Source organism: Rattus rattus, chromosome 1, assembly GCF_011064425.1.
Source record: "Rattus rattus isolate New Zealand chromosome 1, Rrattus_CSIRO_v1, whole genome shotgun sequence".
NCBI classification, from domain to species: Eukaryota; Metazoa; Chordata; class Mammalia; order Rodentia; family Muridae; genus Rattus; species Rattus rattus.
Genome location: NC_046154.1, coordinates 154,325,009 through 154,346,825, shown reverse-complemented (window position 1 = coordinate 154,346,825; position 21,817 = coordinate 154,325,009). Strand labels below are relative to the sequence as shown.

The 21,817-nt window shown below is 56.8% G+C and overlaps 1 protein-coding gene across 1 annotated transcript; it reads right to left on the bottom strand.

Moving 5' to 3' along the window:
* Window positions 1-1,925: 1,925 nt before the first annotated feature.
* Rexo1 (RNA exonuclease 1 homolog) lies at window positions 1,926-21,403 on the bottom strand. Its single transcript, XM_032907726.1, has 16 exons — window positions 21,112-21,403; window positions 9,661-11,369; window positions 8,754-8,855; window positions 7,961-8,174; window positions 6,547-6,710; window positions 6,126-6,257; window positions 5,762-5,885; window positions 5,011-5,124; window positions 4,621-4,758; window positions 4,332-4,445; window positions 3,958-4,031; window positions 3,666-3,776; window positions 3,218-3,333; window positions 2,996-3,134; window positions 2,791-2,911; window positions 1,926-2,714 (listed from the first exon to the last, which is right to left on the bottom strand). Exons 1-16 carry the CDS (start codon window positions 21,266-21,268, stop codon window positions 2,626-2,628), a joined length of 3,618 nt encoding a protein of 1,205 aa, XP_032763617.1. The 5' UTR covers window positions 21,269-21,403; the 3' UTR covers window positions 1,926-2,625.
* Between the last annotated feature and the right edge of the window lie 414 nt (window positions 21,404-21,817).

The window sequence follows — 21,817 nt, the reverse complement described above, 5'->3', positions numbered from 1 at the left end:
GCCACGCCTCATGGGCGGAGCCGAGACTTCCAGGGCAGCCTGGGCGTAGTGGATAAAGCCACGCTCCGTGGGTGGTTTCACGTCTCATGGGTGGAGCTATACTTTATGGGTGGAGTCATGAGTTATGGGCCATGAAGGAAGGGTTTTGGGCACGGGTAGAAAGGACAGGGAAGGGGTTGGGGATTTAGCTCAGCGGTAGAGCACTTGCCTAGCAAGCGCAAGGCCCTCCGAAAAAAAAAAAAAGGACAGGGAAGCCTTGAGAAGAGTTCAGGCAAGTAGGGGTAGAAGAGGAAGAGGTAGGGGTCTGGAGTCTCTGCAGGCGAGGCCAAGCTAAGGCCAAACGTAGGAGAATTGAAAAAAGGGTGAAGTCATGATCCAGGGTGTCAGGATCATGCAAAAGGATGGAGAGCTACCAGACCAGGGCATGGTTGGGATGTAGGGGAGGGGCCTGGAGAAGGTGGGGTCAGTAGTCTTGAGCTTCATTCTGTGGGGCAAGAGTTAAGCTGGTCTCAAGCTTAATATGTAGGAGAGGGCAGATGATCTTGAATTCCTAGTCCTTGACCCTCCGCCTCCCAAGTGCTGTGATGACAGACATGGGCCACATGGAACCCAGGTTCTGAAGCCAGTTGTCTCTCCTCATCTCCTGCACTTGGGAAGACGGTCTTCCAAGCACACTAAGTAGAGTATAATCCAGCCCCAATCTGCCTTGTAGACTGGACATTGCTGAAGCCCAGAGGTGCCCTGTGGGACATGGAGTAGGAAGGTTGCACACTAATGAGCATGTTTGAGCCCGGTCCTGTATTCAGTTCCAGTGTTTACCTCCCATGCCCAAATGTCTTCTGGGAAAAGGAGTCTACAAGGCACAAGTGGCCATGTTGAACATCTGTGTACAGTAGCTATACTATGTAACATTAACCAGGGGTGCTGGGCCTGGCCAGGGTACACCCTGAAGAGGCTGTGAGGAGTCAACTCTGAACTGATATCCCATCAGCCCACCTCACCTGCTCACCACCCCCAAGGTCCCTCCCTCAGTGGTCATGTCCATTTCCTGTCGCCCAGTGTATGCTGGCAGGAATGAATGAATTGGTGGCTGGGGTAAGCATGGCACTCAGGATCGTGCCTCCACCATCAGAACGGCAAACTCTGGAAGGTTCCTGCACCTTTTCAAGTTTTGAGTACAAGTGCACTGACATAGGCCTGAGGTTTTCAGTGCAGAGCCAGGGTTAGCTAACAGAAAGGTCTCTGTTGGCTGGTGGTCTGCCCTGGGGTCAACCCCTAGGGGACCTTGACGTCACTGGGCAGGACATAGGCAGAGATACCCACTGAAGTGCCCACGATGGACCTGGTTTTTGCGAATACATGGGCACCATTTATTTATTTATTTAAAAAAAAAAAAAAAAAACCTTGCTTACACAAGGTAGAAGAGGGGACAGATTGCTCAAGGATACCCGTGAGAGTGGAAGCCAGGCTTAGCCAAGGAAGCTCCCTTAGACCCTGACTGTCACACCCAGGTTACCCTGCATGGCTCCAGGCCTACTCTGCCCCACAGATAAGTGCCAAGAGGCAGCCAATCACGCTGAGGTCACATTGGATGTGAGTGTTGCAAAGCTTGTTTCCTGATAGGGACAGAGTGACCTAGATTGTCAGGCCATTCCTCAGGACACCAGGGACTCCAAGTCGCCACCTTGGACCTTGGCTCCTAACAGGCAAAAGGGAATGAAGGCACACCACCAGCCTGCACAACAGCCAGGTGCCCTCAGGGAAGGGCTGTCAAGCACAGCCTACCTAGAGCTTGGGTGTCTCACAGGTCCCCATGCTGGGTGGCGTGGACCCATGGCTTTAACATGGGAGTCGTTTCCATTTTTCTTGACCGGGCACGTGTCAGGGTCCTATCTGGCCCCCAAAGCACAACACACTATGAAATCTAAAGTTCATACAAACATTTATTCTGTTCCTACTCGGAGGGAGGTGGCACCCCCCCAGATGATAGCCCAGAGGCCCTGAAGGCCAGGCCAAGGGGCTGGCTTGGCTCTGAGGTTGGGGAGTCCTGGGTGGGCTGGGGTGAGTTCTGGAAGCTACCCCCCAAGTGGGGCAGGGTGAACATCCAGGCCCATGGGACTGACCATGTGGGTTGACCCTCAGCTGAGGAGGTGTGCAGGTCAGCAGGTTTAAATTAAAAATTAATAAAAATAACAGTATAAAGTAAAAAAAGACAACCCGTCTCAAACCATGAGGGCTTGTCCTGTTGCCTGCGTTATATACAAAGGAGCGGAAGGCATAACCCACTGTCGGGAGCGGTGGGCTGGGGGTTAAGGGTGGGGGTGCCTGACAGGGGCACAGAGACTAGGCCAGCTCTGCCCCGGGCAGCAGCAGGCTCCATGGGACAGGACTGGGGGAGGAGGTGGTGACACGTTGGACGGGTGTGGGGCTGGGCTGAGGACTGGTCTCAGCCTCGGCTCTGGGCTGCTCACTGCAGACCTGCGGCTCGAGCTTGGGAGGCGCAGGGTCAGCTGTCATGTTTTATTACACAGTTTGAAAAGAGGCCAAGGGCGTCAGGGCTGAGGGGTCGGGGCTGAGGGCAGCCAGGGTTGGAAGAAGGGGTGGCATGGTAATGTTGGATGGGAGTCATCGCTTGGTCTTGGCGTCTTCTCGGATCTTCCAGATGACAAGGTGCATACAGGCACTGGCATCTTCACTGGAGCTGTGCCCGTCCACTACAGGGTAGACATGCTCAGAACAGTCCTGACTTCCATGCCTCCCCTACCCCGACCCCAGGGCCTGGCTCCTCACCATTGTCTTGGATGATCTGTCTGAGGTAGTCAGCCATGAGGTTCCGCAGTGAGCGCTTATAGGGCAGGCCCAGGCGATGTGGGAACAGCACAGAGGTGTCCACCACTGTGCCGTGGATGACCTAGAGGGAGGCAGGTGGGTGCTGGAGAGGCCCAGTGGGCAGGGGGCGCGTTCTCACTTAGCCCCAGCAAGCGAAGGAAGCTACCTTGAGAGCCAGCAGGTCACTCTCCAAGCTGTGGCCAATGAGGATGGTGTCGGCGCTGAACATGCTCAGCAGGACGGCCTGCACGTCCCGCAGCGTGATGCTCGTGTCCACCAGGTCGGCCTCTGTCACCCCTGAGAACCTGCAGATGGCCGGATGCAAGAGGGGCGTTGGGCCGGGCAGGACGGGAGGGAGGCTGGGGTCCCGTGGTAGGCCGGGACGCACCTGGTGTTGTAGTCAACAACGGCATTGTCAGGCTTGACAAAGGTGTCATACACGACCTGCATGTCTGTGTCCACGACTGTGACTCGGGTCAGCTCCAGGCCGTATGTAGTGTAGGACTAAGGATAGGAGACGGGTACCAGATGCAGCCATTTCCCAAACACAGCTCCCCTTGTGGCTGCCATGGCTGCTGCAGAGACCCTGTCAGGGACACCACGGGAACCACCAAGGCAGAGGGAGCCACAGGCTGGGAACTCAAGAGAACCCTGCCCAAGTCGGCTGAGACCTCAGGACTCTAGCCAAACACAGCAGCCCAAGGTGACATGGCTGGCCAAGGTGCGGTGCTGGCGATAGTCTTGCATCTCAGCCAGCTGCTCTCTTGCCAGTTCCCAGCGGGCTTCACTCCCTCCCCGGCCCGGGGCGAGCCAGGTTCCCGAGACCCCAGACTCACCATCTCACAGTCGAGGGCAAAGACCCCGGCATGAGCATCTTCAGGCAGCTCCTTCTGGAAGGTACGCACAAAGCCCTCCAGGTTCTCCTTCCGGCCATCCTGCACGTGTTGCTGGGGAACAGGCGGGGGGGTCAGCAGAAGGGTCAGCATGGCCACGTGTGGTTCTTGAGGAGTCTGGTGCCCTGGCTAAGGCCTGCTCCAGGGGCCGCGTGGGGACTGAGCATAGTACTCAGCTGTGTCCCTCAACGCCAGTGCAGTGACCAAGGGCAGGGAGTGGCACAGCAGCACTTACCTTGGCGACCTGACAGCCCACAGATCCGACTGCAGCTGAGCAGCACATATACTGGGTCTCCCAGCCCCCAGCCACTGGCGAGACAGAGCAATGATGTTCAGGGCACCAGGCAGGCAGGGAACCTTGCCCACCCGGTCAGGGACGAGGACTCAGGGAAAGGATCTGGACCACGGTGTCTCAAGCTGATGTGGGCCCAGGGAAGGTTCCCACCTTGGGGACACCGCAGGAGTGAGACAAGCAGAGCCTGTGCTCTGGAAGGAACATCTAGATTACAGAAGGCCAGGGCCTTCAGACGGAGGCAGGGGGAGACGGGCAGGGAGCCCTCATGGCCAGCAGGGCGTGGGCAGGGCTCTGCAACAGTAGCCAAGCCTCACCTCGATTCCGCCGGAGCCGCCCCCAGTGGTAGTAACACTCCTCATTGCGCACACAGCGGCCCGAGGAGGAGACCAGGTACTCGGTGCCACAGCGACAGCAAATTCTGCAGGAGGCTGTGTGCGAGGACAGATGGACAGGCAGAGAGGCGAAGTGGGTGAGGGGCTGGCAGCCTGACCAGTACCCCCTGAGCAGGATGAGGTGCCTGTCCTTGAGCTGTCTGTCACAACAGCAGAGAGCTAACTACCCAGTTCTCCTCCCTGAAGCAATCTGGGGAGGGAGGATACTCACGGTCCTTGGGTTTCTTCTCCTCGGCTGTGAAGATGACTGCGCCCCCTGGGCGCTCTGGGTGGGGGAAGGGGTAGCCATTCTCCTTCAGCTGCTCTGGAGTGAGCAGGTACTCCCTGAGGCGGCTGTACAGGGCAGTCCCTGCAGGGGCACTGGGTGTCAGTGCTGCCAGAGGGGAGGGATGGACAGACAGACAGACAGAAACACACACGCAGGCATGTATGTACACATTCATGCACGTATGCATGCACGCACAGACATGTATTGTACAGCACAGCCCCAGTGAAGACACTGGCTGTCAGTACTGAACAGGAGGGACAGCACCATGATGCTACTGGACAGACAGGCAGACAAGGACACAGCGGGAGCATGGGTCAGCAGTCGCTAACTCACCTTTCAGCTCCTCTACCCTCGGGCTGCTGGGGCGGCTCAGTGAGAAGCTGGTTTTAGCTGCCAATTTGCCCCCCAGCACAACCTCGTGGGACACAACCCTGCGGCTACTGGCTTCTAGGAGGAAGGAGAAAAAGCCAGGGAGGGGTCGGCCGGCTGCAACCTCAGCCCAACACCACAGCGCACGGACACTACAGACACTAACACCGCACCACTGCCTACACAGTCCCACCTGGGAAGGGGCTGTGGGAACTCAGGGCAGGTCACCTGGGCTCAGCAGCCGCCTCCCCCGCACCCCCAGTCCCCCGAGTTCTGGTTGGTCAGAGCAGGCCTGGAATCCCTGAGGGAAGGAGTGGGACAGGGACAGGGGAAGGGGTGGGAATGGGGTGAAGGCCTCGCTGCAGCTACAAAGCAGCCGACTAATGGATTCTGAGGTGAGGAGAAACTAATGGGTAGGGGCCCTCGCAGGCGAGCCTGCCATGTGGTGGCTGCTTTAATGGGGCCTCTCGAGGGGACACAATGAACTGTCTTAACCCTCTCCCCTCCTTCCCTTAGCATAATGTGCAGCGCTCAGCCACTCACCGTGAAGAGGCTGTGGGCGCCATTAGTGGAGGGAGGGATAGAGGGAGGGAGGAGGGGCAGAGGGTACCTTAGGCAGTGGCCTGAGTGTGGGGAACCAAGGACCATCCCTGCTGCTGAAGCCCATATGAGCCAGTTCTGGACAAGACCCTCTGCACGCAGCTCCCCAACTCACTGCTGAGGTTGGGCACGGCGTTGGGGACCAGGCCCCTCAGCTTCTTAAGGGTGTTCACGGCCACGTTCAGGTATATGTTCTTGCTGGGACTGCGGTCATAGGCCACCTTTTCCTCGTTCAGGGCCTGGGTAAGACAGGGCTCACCCTAAGGTCCTGGTAGGGTCTGGCACCCAGGAGCATGGACAGTGGGGTTGGCTGCACTGGATGACAGTGGCAGGCATAGGAGCAGCCTGTCACTCACGAGCAGTGTTACAGGCAGCCAATGTGGACCAAGATGCCCAGAGGAGAGGCGGGAGGACAAAGTGGGACTTTCACAGCTGCAGCGCAAAGCCATGAAGGCAGGGGATGTGTCCCCAAGGCCCACCTTCTCAATGGCCTCCTGGTTGGATGAACAGAACTTGAGACACTCCTCAATGAACAGGTTGAGATAGCGCTGGCGGACCACAGTGGGGACCTTGCCACCAAATTCTTTTGGGATAACGGGCTTCTTTAGACTCTAGAGAAAGAGACCAGGGTGTTAGGACACAGGGCCTCTAGGGAAGGCATGTCCATGCAGGAGCCCAGCTAGGACGTCCAGAGGGAAAGGCTGGGGGCACGGCAGGAGATGGAGACCCTGCCTGGACTGCAGTGAGGGCTGGAGGGTGGCTTGGGCGAAGCCTGACTATGTGTATCTAAGCTCTGGGTCATCCTCAGTCCTAGGAAACAGACATGCTGGAAGGCCAGCCCAGAGACCCACTGGGGACCGCAGGAGTCCCTCAGTGGCAAGAGCAGGGAGAGCAGGGTACCTGGAGTGACGGGCTGTGGGCCATGCGCTTGGGGGTGACGGTGGTGGTGGTCTTAGATGCCATCCCTGACAACGTACGTGTCTTCAGTGGCTGGCTGCCAGGTTCGGGGCCGTGGGACACTTGGCTGCCGCTGGCAGGGAGCGCCCTCTTGGCACCTGTGGGGGCTGGTGGGGGACAGGGGACGTGAGTGCAGGAGGACAGCAGGCCCATGACGGAGCTGCGGAGCACCAGGAAGCTGCGGTCGTTGAGCGTGAGCAGAACCCGCATCTCGCAGCGCAGCGGGGGCCGGGGCACCGGGCTCGGGGTACGGAAGGACATGGGACTCTAGCTGCTCTGGGGCAAGTCCATGGAGGTGGGGAAGGGCAATGCGGCTGTGGAGGCCGGCTCAGGCAATGCCACGGTCGGGGCAGTCTGGCAAATGGTGGGGCGTGGTCGGGGCCTCTGCCACATGTTCCAGCCCCCAACTCCGAGACATTGACGTCTGAGGGGTAGCCCTGGCTCCAGGGCACAGGACCAGAGGGCCTGGGACGCCCCGGCCTGCTCATTGTGACAGGACACCTGCCTGCCCCTGTAATGAGGTCACAGACCACACAGTCTCCGCCCTGGCAGAGGGGCACCAGGATGTAGAGCGCCTGCCCTCACAGCCCATCGACACTGAGGGAGGGAGTAAGATAGAGACATCTGGTCTAGTCAGGATCACTCTCTGGAGAGGGCCCAGGGGCCAGACCAGGCTGCCTCTGCTATGCCCCCTGCAACCAACCCACCGAGGCTGCACTTGTCAAGAGAGTACAGCGCACTCAGCTCCAGAGGAGAGGACTCTCCAATGCTCTCTTCTCTTAGCCCACAGTAAGGGGCACATTTGCATGAATGACTGAACTCCCAGTCCCGTAAGCAACCATGCCTCGCGCACTGAAGCAACTGAGGTGGGTATCTGGGAGACAAGGAGGACAAGGAGGCTCCCAGAACTGGGAGAGCCCCTAACGAGCCCTGCTACAGCCCGGGCCTCCAGCATCCCCCAGGCTGTGCCACAGCAGCCCAGAATCCAGGGCTTGTAGGTGGGCAGGGAGAGGCATTAGGTCCAGAAGCCCTTCCTGACTTGGTCACAGGCCCTGGCTCTCAGGCAGGGACAATCTCTCAGGAGCTCTGCCTGTAATGGGGCTGGCTCTGTAATGGGGCTGGCTGAGAGCACCGCTCAGACCACCGTGCCTCTCAACTTCAAGCTGCTGCCCACTCCAGGTAAGCCCAGGGAGTCCTACTGGGGGTCCTGGGCTGTGAGGGAGCGAGGAGGCTGCTGTAGTCAGTCACCGAGGCCGGAGCTCAAGGCCAAGTAAACAGAAATCCTCAGAGTGCTGCCTTCCCTCATATTGTACATGGCAAGGTGAGGGGTCCAAGCAAGGGTGGGGCCAGGACTCACGGGCAGCCAGTCGGGGGTTAGGCACGTGAGCGATCCTCCTCTTCTCCCCCGGCGCCGAGATGTGCACAGAGGAAAGCCTCTCGGTTGGCCGTGGGACAGCCTGTAGCCAACTGGCCGAGTCCCTTTGTGCCTGCTGTGCTCGCCGGTAGCACACCTCCTGAGCAGTTGGGGGCCGTGCTGGGGGGGCCACGGGGGTCCTCTTTGGGGCCTCTGCCTGAAAGAGCACAGTCCTAGAGCCAGCTCCAAGGCCAGAGCACTCTAGACAAGCATGGTGATGAGGCTTAAGCTAGCAGGGACAGAAGAAGTCCCAGGGCAGGGAGAGCTCCAAAATCCCAACTCCCCTGGCTTCCAGAACCCATTCCTGTGTTCCCACTGACCACCAATGCTCTCTGTGGCTGCATGATCTGTCTGCACCCATGTCTCTTCCAAGAGGAAGCCTTCCTGGGAGACTGCATCTGGGGCTCCGAGCACCAGGGACGTTTCTGTGGGCTAAGCTTGCATCACACCCCGCATAGGCCTCTCCTAGTATCCTCACTGTCTTCCAGCCTCAGCTGAGGTAGCCTGGGGCTGGGGCTGGAGAGCCCACTCAACTCTAATTCCCAGGGGGATCTACTCCACTCCTGTGCTCACTGTTCCTGTGCCCGAGTCAGGGACAGGCAGTCTGGATGGGACATGGAGCACTGGACACCAGCTTACCGAAGGCCGAAGGCCAGCAGCAGGGGTCCTCCGGCAGACTGTGGTAGCAGGTCTCCTTCCTCCAGATGCCCGCCCTGTGTCCCCACATTCGTCTTACCTCCTTGCCAGGCTTGGAAAGGTGTGAGACTCTCCTCTTCTGCCCTGGGAACAAAGTGGTCAGGCCCGCATGCGTCTCCTCCTCGGCCTTCTCCTTGGGTGGCTGAAAACACACATTACTCCTCACTCTGGTGCCTCCTTGGGGCTTGCCCCTGCCTTCCTGCCCAGCCTCATGTTGCCGCCAGACCTTAGACGGGCCTGTCAGTGAGAGCCCTACTGAGGAATAGCACCCTGCGGCCCAAGGCTGGGCCCCAGCACCTGCCTCCTAGGCCTTCTGTGGACAGGAGGACAAGTGGGCATGTCCCTGCTGCTGCCCCCACACCCAGCCCAGGATGACAGCCCAGATATGGAATGCCAGTCAAGGGCATCCTGCAGGGCTGGTGCTGGAAGGAACTGGTCAGGTCCATCTTTGTTTGTTCAGGGTGAGCACCCTCTGGTGGCCAGCATGGGGACATTAGAAGGAGCGACACCCAGATGGGTCAAGGCTGGCCTGAGCCAGGCAGGCCAGAGAGTGAGGAGAGGAAGGGGCTTAGAGGCTAGAAAGTGAGCAAGAGCTGGAGGAGGGGAAGAGGGGCAAGAAAGGCCAAGGAGCTGGGGACAGGCAGTGGTGCGAGGCGGGCGTGGAGCAGGAGGGCCCGGTACCCCTTTGCCGGTCAGTCTGAACGGTCAGTCGGATGCTGCCACGGGAAGCCGGCTGGGTGGGTAGAAAGCCAGCGTCCTCATTCAGGGCAGGGTGCAGGGGGGCAGCAGGCGGCCACCGAGGGTTCCTGAATTTTGAATGGAGTTAAGAGGCCGGTGCTGAAGGAGCGGCTTCTGCTTGGGTCGCAGAGGCTGGAATCGGCTGGAGATGACTGTGGGACCAAGTGTCCCCTCGCAGGGCCCTCGTCTGCCAAGGCCAGCGCCCTCACCTGCCGGGCCAGCCGGCCCTTGTCCTCTGTCTTCACACTGGTAGACTCGTTGAAGATCCGCAGGCACTCCTCCATAGGGTCCACATCCAAGTCCAGCTCCTTCTCCAGGGCCGAGTAGCCCACACCCTCCTCTGCACACTGGCTGGCTCCAGAGGACGAGGAGGAGGACAGTGGGGAGGGCGGTGCGGGGGATGCGGGCGGCGCGGCCTTGAGACGCTTGGGTACCTTTGTCTCACCCAGACCCAGGCTGGAGTCGGAGTCTGATTCTGAGTCTGAGCTAAGGCTGGGCAGGGTCGGGGGCCAGACCCGGGGTGCTGTTCCCAGGCCTGAGTCGTCCTCCTCACTCTCATCCCCAAATAGTTCGGCGTGGCTCAGGGCCCGTTTCTTGAGCTTAGGGGTGTCCTGGGGGGCTCCTTCATCCAGGGAGCGGGCCTTGCGTTCCGCCAGCTTCCCTGATGGCATCTTCTTTGCACAGCCACCTTTCCAGGCTAGTGGTGCACGGGGATTGGGCCCATGGTCCTGGGGCCCCGTGCTGGATGGGTGGCCCGTCCCCCCTTTCCCTGAGCTAGCCACTGTGGTAGCAGAGGATGGCTTTTTTTTGGTCCCTTCGAGTCCCTGGGCTTTGCCCCGGGGGCTACTGGAAGACAGCTTCTTCCTGTCTGCACACACCTTCTCCTTCCCTCGGGGTCTGGCTGGGTCCTTCTCTTTCTTTTTGTCTTTCTTGCGGACCTTGTCCTTGTGGCTGAGGCTGGCTGGGGTCCCACTTTTCTTCTTCTTGACTTTGCCCTCCTTGGGGACCCCAGCATCTTGAGAGGCCCTGGCTGGAGAGCTGGGCTTGACCATGGACACTGTGTCTGGCGCTTTGGGAGGCTGCCCGAGGTCTTCCACATCATACTGCACAGCCATCTCCTTGGTGACCCGCAGGCTGCCTTCCTCGGGCTCTATGCCCTCCTTGGAGACAGGCTTACCAGGTGCCTTGCTTTCAGGGTCAGCCCCAGCCGTGGGGCTGCTAACATCGGCTTTTGGGGGGCTGGACACGTCATCTTCTGAGTCTGAGAACCTGGCCTCACAGCCGCCAGAGGGGTCACAGGGCTTCTTGAGGGCAGGTGTGTATGGCTCAGTACCTCTGGAGCCCCGCGGCCGCTTGGTGGCCCTCTCGTCCCTAGTGCTGGTCCTGCCAAGGTGCCGGGCTGAATAGTTGGACAGTGGGTCATACTCTAGATCTGTTGATGGCTTTGAGCTATCCACCACGTACTTGCCACCGCGGCGAGGCTGGCCCACAGCCTTGGGGACATACTCCAGGGCACCAGCGCCTCCTGCAGCTCTGCTCTGACCCCTGTCTGAAGGGGCCAGTGAGTACTTGTGCCCTGGCTCGGCAGGGACAGCCAATGGGGTGGGCTGGTAGGCAGCGTCCGGGCTCAGCAGGCCGCCTGGTGTGTAAGTCAGGGCCAAGGAGAAGGTGTCATCATCATCCATGCTTGTGGCAGGGCTGCAAGGGGCCAGGGCTGAAGCCCCAGCACCGTGGCCCCGTGCAGTCTCCAGGAGCTCCTGGTAGCGCCTCTGCTCCAGCTCCACCTCGCCACGCACGGCCTCGATGGCCTGGTTGACCAGCTCCAGCTCCAGCATGCCATCGCCCTGACCCAGAGCACCATTCTCCCTCTGCACAGGAGGCTGGGGTAGCTCCGGGTTGTACGGGTCATAGCCAAGTCCTGGAAGGGAAGAGAACACAGAACAGCCACTGCCAGAGATGTGCCAAGGAAGAGAACCAGCCATCCAGAACCTGCTGCACACCCACCAGGCATGGGCCTCAAGGACATCCCCTCAGTGCCACTAACACCACTCCCTGTGCTGGGGTCACCCACTGCATGCACTCCAGGACCTGTGCGGAGGCTGCTAGATGGGTGCTAGGTATGTATGGCCACCTCAAGGAGAGGCTGGGGGTGGGGGCTTGGTGGGTAGAACACTGCTGGGGACACACAGGCTTCATCCCAGTGCCCCATTATGGTGGGCATGTGGCCATGCCCATCACCCCAGTTCTAGGTACAGGCAGCAGGATCAGGAACTAAAGCTACTGTAGGCAACATGAGATCCTATATCACAGGAGGTGCAAAAAGAGAGGTTCCTCTTGGCATGGCCTGGAGACCACTAAGGTGGACAGATTACCCACAGGACCTACCAGGAATCAAACAGTGCAAGGCTCTGGACTGGCCTTCAGCACCATCCCAGCCGAGTACCAAGGCTGCACATGGAGTACCTGAAGGGGAGCGGCTAGACACGCCAGAGGTAAGGTAATTCACTCCCTACCCTACACCACGCAGCTACAAAGCTGCATGTCCAGTCTGGGTGATGCGACACCCCAGCCTCCATGGTGCCTGCACTACACCCACACTTGCACAGAATGAAAAGTAAAAGTCTGCACACAACAAAGAAACAAATAAGGGAGCCCACGTCTCCTGAAGGACAGGACAAGGGGCTGAGGTAGCCTTGCCAGGACGGCTGACCTGTGAACGGGTGAAATCGGGAATTTCTCTGGACTTCTCTCCCTTTGTTATTTGATTTGAGATCTCACTGTGGCACAGCCCTGTCCAACTGGGACGTCCAGCTCAGGGTGACCTTGAACTTCTCATCCTCCTGCCTCCACTTCCCAGGTGCTGGGGTGACCCAGGGTGAGATTCCAGGCTTGACTGGGCTGTTTCTTAAAAAGTAACGTTCTAAGGATCAGAGGCAGTGGGCCAGCCATGCAGGAAGCTGAGGCAGGAGAATCAGAAGTTCAAGGCCATGTTAGGCTAGCAAAACACAGTCTCAAAAGAAACTTGCCTAGCGCACCCAGAGCACCAGGGGAGTGAGGAGAAGGATGAAGAAAGGAGGGAGACCTTAGAAACTAAGGCATCCAACCAAGGCTGTACTGGACACCGTGCCCAGAGCACCTGCAAGCAAGTGAACAGAGAGGGCACTGGAAGAGAAGATCCCCAAATGTGACACACACACACACACACACTCTCTCTCTCTCTCTCTCTCTCTCTCTCTCTCTCTCTCTCTCTCACACACACACACACACACACACACACACACACACACGCACATGGCCCACTTCGTTCTCTGGAGAGCAGCTGTCTTGTTGACCTGAGGCGCTGTGTGGAGGTCAGTCAGCAGCCCTTTGCTCCTACCACGTGGGTTCCAGGGATCCTTCTGTCTGTGTGGCTCTGGCTTGATGGCAAGTGCTGAGCCATCCAACAGACCTTTTTGTTTGCTTGTTTCTTTGAGACAAGTCTTACTTTACTTTAACTCAGGCTGTCTGGGAACTCATGGCGATCCTCCTGCCTCAGCCACCCAAATGCTGGACTGACAGGTGTGAGCCTCCTACCATGTCTGTCAAGTCCATGGACTCTGAGCACACATCTACCTGGTTCTGGCTGTCTACAGCTCAAACATGGGCACAGGCCCTCAAAGTAGTGACCTAAACTTGAGGGACCCACAGCTGAAGGTGTTTGGCAGGGCCCAACCTCCTCCTGAGGTAATTTCTGGGGACCTTGTGAAGGCTTCAAAGGCTCCCCAGGGACTCCGGGCACATGGAGCAGAAGAGTATGTCGCAAGTAACAGGGTAGCCTAAGAGGCTGTTGAGCATTAGGTAGATGGCCCCTGGGAGGGAACTTGTTAACTTGGAGGGGAAGACGTATCCCACATTTGGGTGGTACCATCATAATGGCTGGGCTTCCAGACTCAAAACTAAGGAGGCAAGCTGCTACCTGCACTTATCTGCTGCTTGACTGGACGCCATGTGAACAGTTGCCACCATGACTCCTCCCCCTGCCCACAGCCATGCCTCCCTCCACACTGGGTGATGGACTGCAGCCTCCAGCTGGAGCCAAAATAAACCCTAAGCTGCTCGCGCTCACGCACACACGCACGCACGCACTCTCTCTCTCTCTATCGCACTCGCGTACTTATACACATACACACATACATATAGACATACAGACACACACACACATAGGCATCAGTAGTATTGATCCAGGAGTGGTTGTGCACACCTATTATCCTAGGACTTGGGAGACAGAAGGAGGATCACACCATTCTGGGCTTCACAAAGATGGTGTCAAACACTAAGGCAGGCGACTGCAGAAGAGGTGTGGGCACTTCCATGCAAACGTGGTGCTCATGGTGCTCACTGGGAGACAGGCTGGGCCACAGAGGTGACTGAGTGCGCCCCAAGGTTATCCTCTTGGAAATCCCCACCTGAGTCCCAGGTTAGGCAGTGATGAGTGATCCCTACAGACAGAGCACTGGACAGGGAACTGGGGTTCCCAGGCTGAAACAGCACCTGGCACAAGCTCAGCCTGCCCATGGGAGGAGTGACCCAGACACAGCCAAGGAGCGTTTTTCCTGGAGAATTCCCTCCACATGTCTGTCCAGACCCCTCAGAGGCCACACCAGAGGCAACAGAGTCTCAGGAGCAGCATCACACTGGACCTCTCTCCTGACAACAGGAAGTCAGCCCCTGGCCAGCACCAGCACCCGAGGTTTCCACTCAAGGCCAAAAGGCTGATAAAGGCCAAGAGACTGCTCAGGGCTCAGGCCAGTGAGGGCTCTGATAAGAGAGTGCTCGCAGCCCTGGAGGTGGAGAAGGAGGCTCCTCAGACACCACATGTGGAGAGGCGAATCAGTGCGGGGTGCTGGGGCTGAGGTTCTGGGAGCACCAGCCCACTCTGGGCTCTCAGATGAGTTCCGACAGGCACGGTCCTGAATGCCAGGACTACAGTGGACAGCCATACAGCCCAAGGTCTCCACAGAGCACTGTGACACATCTATCCTAGGCTGACCCTTTCCACCATACACTGGGATCCAGACATCCCCTCAGCTCAGCACCACTGGACACATGAGGTCACCCTAGCAGGACCAGGTTCCAAGGTTACCTTTGGTGACTCACACACAGAGATCACACACATCGGCAGCAAGTCACCAGAGAACTATGGGAACTGCACACAGTGAGACCTGGCCACAGAAGAGGGCCCGCGAGCCTAGACGTGCTGCTCAGCCTCAGTCTAGGTAGACAGCAGATCTTACCCTATGAGGCTGCCCTTAAGGAATGAGCTCAGGGGGCTGGAGAGATGGCTCAGTGGTTAGAGCACTGACTGCTCTTCCAGAGGTCCTGAGTTCAATTCCCAGCAACCACTTGGTGGTTCACAACCATCTGTACTGATGCCCTCTTCTGGTGTGTCTGAAGACAGCTAGAGTGTAAATGAATACACAAATTCTTTAAGAAAAAAAAAAAAAAAGGAATGAGCTCAGGATCCCTATGTCCCCAGGTCACTCTCCAGAGCCTTCCCTTTCCACAAAACCAGCCCTGTAGGATGGCAAGGGCTTCCAGGCAGATGGAGCAACCAAACAGGGTGCAAGGCGACAATCCCCTGCGTGCCCAAGATGCTGGGCTCTTTAAGGCAAGAACAGGTATGGCGTCACCATGGGCATCCACCAGTCCAGAAGAGGAGCTGAGGGGAAGGTAGGTGGGGCCCACATGCTAATCTCATCCTGGAGCAAGGCTAGAGGCATTTCCCATGGTCCACAAAGGCTGCGATGAACTTCCTAGTCCAATAAAGAAAACTCTCTAAGATGACCTGCCTGGCCTTCCTAACTAGATCCCAGTGGAGATGCCCAGGGTGCCTCTGCCCTATCCTAGCTGACACCAGCAGAGACCAGGAGTCAGGATGTCTCCCAGGACCAAGCTACCCCTCCCCAGAGCACAGAATAGGGACTGAGGGCCCTGCATCTTCAGAGGAAGAGCATGCTGGCCAGTGTCAAGTGAACATGGTCCTTATCACTTGTCACTGAGGCTGGCAGGTGATGTGGGGCTTTCAGAGGCAAATGCAGCCCTGCCTCCACCACTCCACATGACAGTTCCTGCTCAGAACTATGGCAAAGTCCTCAACCAGACTCTCTTATCACCCACTCATGTCTGGAACCTGCCCCAGTGCCCACCTCCACCTCAACAGGCAGACCTAGGAATACCAGCCACAGGCTGTCAAAACATGGACTCACAGGTCCTCAGAGACCAGCCAGTGGCACTTCAGAGGCACCTAGACCTTTCTAGAAGGTTGGATATCAAGTCAGCATGTCAGCAGGGAGTCCTGCTGACATCTTCCAGCCACTGGACAAACTCATATTGGCCTTCAAAACCCAGCTTAGGGGCTGGAGAGATGGCTCAGTGGGTCAGAGCTCCCAGCATCACATGGTGACTCACAAGGGATCCAAAGCCCTCTTCTGGGGTTCTGAAAACAGCTACAGTATACTCATATGCATAAAATAAATCTTTAAAACAAACAAGCCCAGTTTAGGAGCTGCCTGACAAGAACCTCCTGCTTCTCCTCAGCCCCCAGCTACTCCTCAGTTCCCAGCTACTCTATTCCAGTGTGCTTGCTCACTTGCCCATCCCCACACAGTACAGTAGGTATATGCTGAGTCAAGAATAGCCACTCTGGGGGTTGGGGATTTAGCTCAGTGGTAGAGCGCTTGCCTAGCAAGCGCAAGGCCCTGGGTTCGGTCCCCAGCTCCGAAAAAAAGAAAAAAACAAAACAAAACAAAACAAAACAAAAAAAAGAATAGCCACTCTGAGAGCCTCAGGCCACATATGCCCACATCACTGCCACCTCAGGGTTTCTGGCAAAGTGAAACAGGCTTGAGAGCCACCAACTACTCCCAGTACTCCCAGACTACCGTGGGACAGAGCTCCATCCTTAGGAGAACACTGGAGCACTGGAGCACCCATGGGTGGACAAGCCACCCTCAAGCATTATGGCCTGCCCTAACGTTTCCCCACGGGTTCCTGACTGCCACAGGTACTCTTTAAGACTCACTGTGGGGCTGGAGAGATGGCTCAGCGGTTAAGAGCACTGACTGCTCTTCCAGAGGTCCTGAGTTCAAATCCCAGCAACCACATGGTGGCTCACAACCATCTGTAATGGGATCTGATGCCCTCTTCTGGTATGGCTGAAGACAGCTACAGCGTCCTTATATATAATAAATAAAATAAATTAAAAAAATATATAAAAAAAAAAAGACTCACTGTGAAGGAAGGAGCCCCTGTAAAGACCATACTTGCAGGAGTGAACTAGTTCCCCAGCCCTGCAGGCCCTCCTAGCTGTCTGCCTGTCGTCCTGTCCTAGACAGGCTCAGGCCACTGCATCTGCCCTGGGGCTTCCTCCTCTGTGGGAAGGTGTCCTGGGACAGGATGTCAGCTGCAAACCCCACTCCAGCTGTCCCTGCACCAGCAGTCACCTGAGATCCCAAGTCCCTTACAGCAGACAGGCCACAGAATCAGGTCAAAAGGGTCAGGCAAAGGATGGCCTTGGAAAACAGCAGTGCCTGGCTGGGTCTGCAGCAGCGTAAGCAGGCATAATGAAGGCAGAGGAGCCATGAACAGGGCAGCAGGCTGGACAGTTCCCACTCTCCACACGCAGCGCCCGCCTGTGTGGCAGCTGAGCAGCAGGAGCCAGCAGCCTGAATCCTGTCCTTATACTAGGATGCCCATCTGTCTTCCAAGCCACCTTCCCCAGCAACAGTGGACCAGTGGACCAGTGGAACAGTGGACCAGCTGCCCACCACCAGCAAGGTGCCAAAAAGTGCACCCTGATGCTCTGGCTGGGCGAGCTGGGCCTGGAAGAGGTAGATGAGAACAGTCACCAGTCCAACCAGGGCCTTGAGCCTCACTGACCAGTACACAATGCCTCCCCACATGCACAGGGCCAGCTATCCCTGACAACCATGCTGTGGACTGCAGCACCCCCTGCTGGTTTTTCCTGGAGAAGTGGTCCTTCTCTAGGAAGGAGCCCAAAGTGGCAGGAGTCCCTCTGTCCCTAGGCTGCTCAGACAAGGAGAGCCACCCACAAAAGCCCCTGTGTCCCCAGGCAGTGCACCAAGCCTGGTCTACCAGGTCAATGGCAGTCACAGGTCTCACGTGTGATGGCAGAGCTCTGTGGGAAGAGGCCAGCAGTGCCTGGACCTCTCACCTTCGCTGCTCAAGCATGTGCTGTGGGAACTGGACTGGTAACCAGGACCCCGGAGGTCCTCAAGGCTCAGAGGGACACAGACACTTTCTTGTCCCCTTTCTCTGCCCCAGGAGCACCTCCTCTCTCACTTGACCAAAGCCTATTCCTTCTAAGAAGCCCCACAGCTCCCTGGCCTGGCCCTTGGCACACAACTGTCCACAGGGAGTCTGGGAGCACAGGGAGGCTGGATGTGTGTGGAGCCTTTGCTCCTGGCTGCCACCCACACCACACTGCTAGGGTCTCAGATGGAGGTTCCAGCGCCCTGAAGACAGGGCGGGGGTTAATTCTCTGACCCAGACACCTTGATTTCTCATTTCTGCTCATCTCACCCCAGTTTCCTTGGCAGGGACAGCAGCTGTGCTGGGACCTGGATTCTGTGAGGACCACTGTGTGAGACCTCCATGTAAACCAGCCAACAGGAATCTAGAGAGAAACCCAAGGCCCAGCCCTGCCACTTTTGGGGGCTACCACGCCCACATGTCCACAGCTCCAACCCCATCAATGGCATCAGGAGCAAACTTCCTTCGTCCCTCAATCTGTCTCCCTCCATAGCACCCAGCACCTCAACAGGGCGACCAGGTATCCGCAGCTGAGATAAAGGCGGCTGCCTTCACTTGCAGCCCTGAGCCACTGGTGGATTTGCTTTACTGTGGGCACAAAGGCCATGAAGGGCTACTCCAGAGTGCCTGAAGGATGCCACCAAGGCTGAGTCACTTGGGCCAGGCCTCCCTAGAAGTGCACTTTCTGCTGTAGTGCACTGAGGAGAGGCAGCAGAGTCCCTAGAACAGGGAGGGCCAGGTTGGACACTGCCTGGGGTCAGGACACCAGGAGATACCACAAGGAGTGAAGCACCTCTCTCTTTCCCTGGGGGACTGTCAGGCACACAGAGCAGCATCAGACCCCAACCATGACCTTCTGGGAAACCAAGGGCCTAGCCGCTGTGGCTCAGCTGTGTGGACAGCACAGGAAGATCCGCATGGGAGGAAAGCTGAGGGCCCAACATTGCTCAGGAATGGAACTGTGCCGGGCACAGCTCAGAACATGGCTTCCATCCCTGAACAAAAAGGAAGTGAACTTTAAAGCCAGGATGTCAGTTTAGCGGTGGGGGCACACGCCTTTAATCCTAGTGCTCTGAAGGCAGAGGCAGGAGGATCTCTGTGAGTTCAAGGCCAGACTTATCCACAAAGCAAGTCCAGGACAGCCAGGGCTACGCAGAGAGACCCTGTCTCAAACCAAACCAAACCCCACAAAACAAGAGGGCGAAAGAGATGCTCAGAGGTTAAGAGCACTGGCAGCCCTTGCACTAATGGCTGAAGGTATCAAACTGCCTTGAAATAGCTCTAGGGATCCAACGCCCTCCTCTGGCCTCTGCAGGCACACCGAGTCAGACACGCATAAACAGAGGCACAAGTCTACAGGAAACAAGAAAAGCACTCCATGTCACATAGCCTGAGAAGTTGCTGATGCCAGGCCTTCAGTGCCACCTCTGCGCTGAAATGTGAAAAGTTGTGTCCTTTCTCTTCTGCAGCAGTTTCCCTAGTACCTGGGCTGGGTCCCCAGCGGATACAGCACAGACACTGGTGCCCAAGCTGGGAGCTGTTGGAAGGCCACTTGCAGGTGCCCTAAGCCAGTAGATGTGTGAAGATGGAGAGACTCAAAATCAAGAGATGTGGCAGTTCATACCTGGCCCTCAAACACTCAGAGGGCAGAGGCAGGAAGATCACATCAAGTTCAAGGCCAGTCTGGGCTACACAGTGAACCCATCTATCCATGCAAAATACTTGTATACTAAAAAATAAATAAGTCTTTATTTAAAAAAAAACAAACCCAGCTTGAGTGAGAGTGGTATTTAAAATTAACCTGGGATCTGGGAATAAGTCAGTGGTGAAGCTCACTCCCAGAGGTCTGCATCCCATCCCCAGGGCCTAGCAAACCAACTGTGAGGATGAGGCCCACCTGTCATGACAACTGAGGACCACAAACTCAAGGTCATCCTGGGTTACACACACTTTGAAGCAAGCTGTTAACTACAGAGACAAACCTGGGGGTGTGTGTATATATATATATATATATATATATATATATATATATATATATATATATATATATATATATTTAAAAAGGAGAGCCACTCCTAAGGAACAGTGATGACCAGAGAGGTCTAAATGGAACTCTATTCAATAACCCCGTCTGTTTAGCCTTCTCCTCCTAATGTCTACCTTTTGTTAGAGAAGGGCACATATGTAACCCAGGCTGGTCTTGAACTCAAAGAGAGTCACCTGCTTCTACCATTCAAATGTTGGAATTAAAGGTGTGCACCACCATACCTGGGTGCAATGCCACTTTTAAAAGGTTGTTTTTGTTTTTTAATGTCAGCCATATGAGACTTTGTCTGGGTATGCATTTGTACCATCTGTGGTCGGTGCCCAGAAGCCAGAACGCATCAGGTGCCCTGGAACTAGGTTACAAAGCAGCCATGTGGATGCTGGGAACCCAACCCAGGGCCTCTGCAGAAGTAGCAGTCGTACCCCTCACCCCTCAGACAGGGCCTCACTGTCTATAGCTTTCTGGAACAAGGCTTCATATATAGACCATGCCGAACTCCAACTCAGCGGCCCACCTGGCCGTGCTACCAAAGAATGGGGACTACAAGTAATAGTACGCCATTTGCAGGTAGTACGCCCCGCCAAAGCAGCAAGTGCTCTTAAATCTAAGCCATCTCTTTAGCCCCTACAATGTCTTCTTTAATGCAATCTAAATTCTCTGGGTCGGGTTAAGATCATCCCAGAAGCCAGTAGGTTGCAGCTTGAGGATTTTGTGTCCCAAACTAGCTTGGCATACAATCGTAAAAACAAACAAAAGACAAATAACAACATCTTAATCTCTTTTCTCTAAGACAATACCTCCTACATACTGCCTGATCCCTGAAAGCCTTCAAAAAATGCCATCACGCTCCCTGCCAAGCTGAAAGTCTACACCTGTCCATGGCAAGGGGGTTTTCCGCTCGTCAAACAGCAGGTGTCCGTATGGCCTTGTGCATCCAACTACCAGAGACAGTGGGGGCCTGGTCCCAGGAAACTGTCGCGATCACAAACAAGGTGTGCCACAAGCGCACAGGGTGGAGTGCACGGTGACAGGAGAAAATGACATCTCATTCAGAACAAAGTGGACGACGGAATGAGGACCAGAGGAGTTGCACCAAGTCCCCTTAGCTTGGGGACACGGCTGCATGATCTCTCCCTCCGTCGTGTCGAGCTTTACGTTTTAATTAGTGACCAGAGAGCTCTAGCACAGCATCGCAAAGGCAGCTAGGGGAGGGACAGCAATCTGACGGTGTGAGGTCTGGCTGAGCAAGAGAAACATATAGCACGGACCGGCTGTGGACCAGGCGCGGTCGTACCGGCTTTACCTGCTGCGGGAGATGTTACGCCGCCGCTACCGGGAGCGCCGGGACCCCGAGCTCCGCGGTGCCGGAAGTGGCAGTAGGGCCGCCGGCAAGGCCCCCCGGGGGCTCCCGCCCAGTATGGGCAGTCGATGGAGCGAAAAAAGCCGGTAGAACGTAGCATGGTCCGTTCCGCAGCGGGGCCCCGGCCCGGAGATACCCGGGACCCCGGGACCCCTCCTCACACTCGCCCCGGAGGCTTCCACTCGCGCTTTTCGGACCCCGCCGCCGCCGCCATCTTGTCCCGAGGCCCCCAGAGGCCCCCGGGACGCTGTCGCTAGGGACGCCGGGAAGGGCTGACCGAAGTGAGCCTGCTTACAATGTCGGTTCCCGCGGAATTGTGATAGACGGAAGACCCAAAGCTTAGGACAAGAGAAGCTTTAAAGTACGGGTAATTATATGCTTCTGGTTTCTGAGAGCCTTTCGGCCCCGGACTTTGGCGGGTACAGCTTCGCAATCTTGACCGTCAAGCCCCTGAGAAGCCTGGGCTGTCCAGAACGCGCCTGACTGAAAATGCACCTGGACTTTCCGCTGTATTCTTTGGGCCCAGACTAGACTTATTTGCATTTCGCCACATATGGCCTTTGTGCGCCCCCCAGAGGACGAGGAGAATGTTACGGCCAAGTATTTTGTTTGTTTTTGATTGATTTAAGATTTATTTTGTGGGGGTTGG

What these genes read in the sequence shown, in the direction of transcription:
- Rexo1 (XM_032907726.1), bottom strand. Translation starts at nt 21,268, where the DNA reads ATGCTACGTTCTACCGGCTTTTTTCGCTCCATCGACTGCCCATACTGG. An exon ending in AGGGCCGGCTGGCCCGGCAG is followed by an intron (nt 8,856 to 9,660) that starts GTGAGGGCGCTG and finishes GTGTGTTTTCAG; the next exon opens with CCACCCAAGGAGAAGGCCGA. An exon ending in TAACCCCCGACTGGCTGCCC is followed by an intron (nt 6,711 to 7,960) that starts GTGAGTCCTGGC and finishes GTCCCCCACCAG; the next exon opens with CCCCCACAGGTGCCAAGAGG.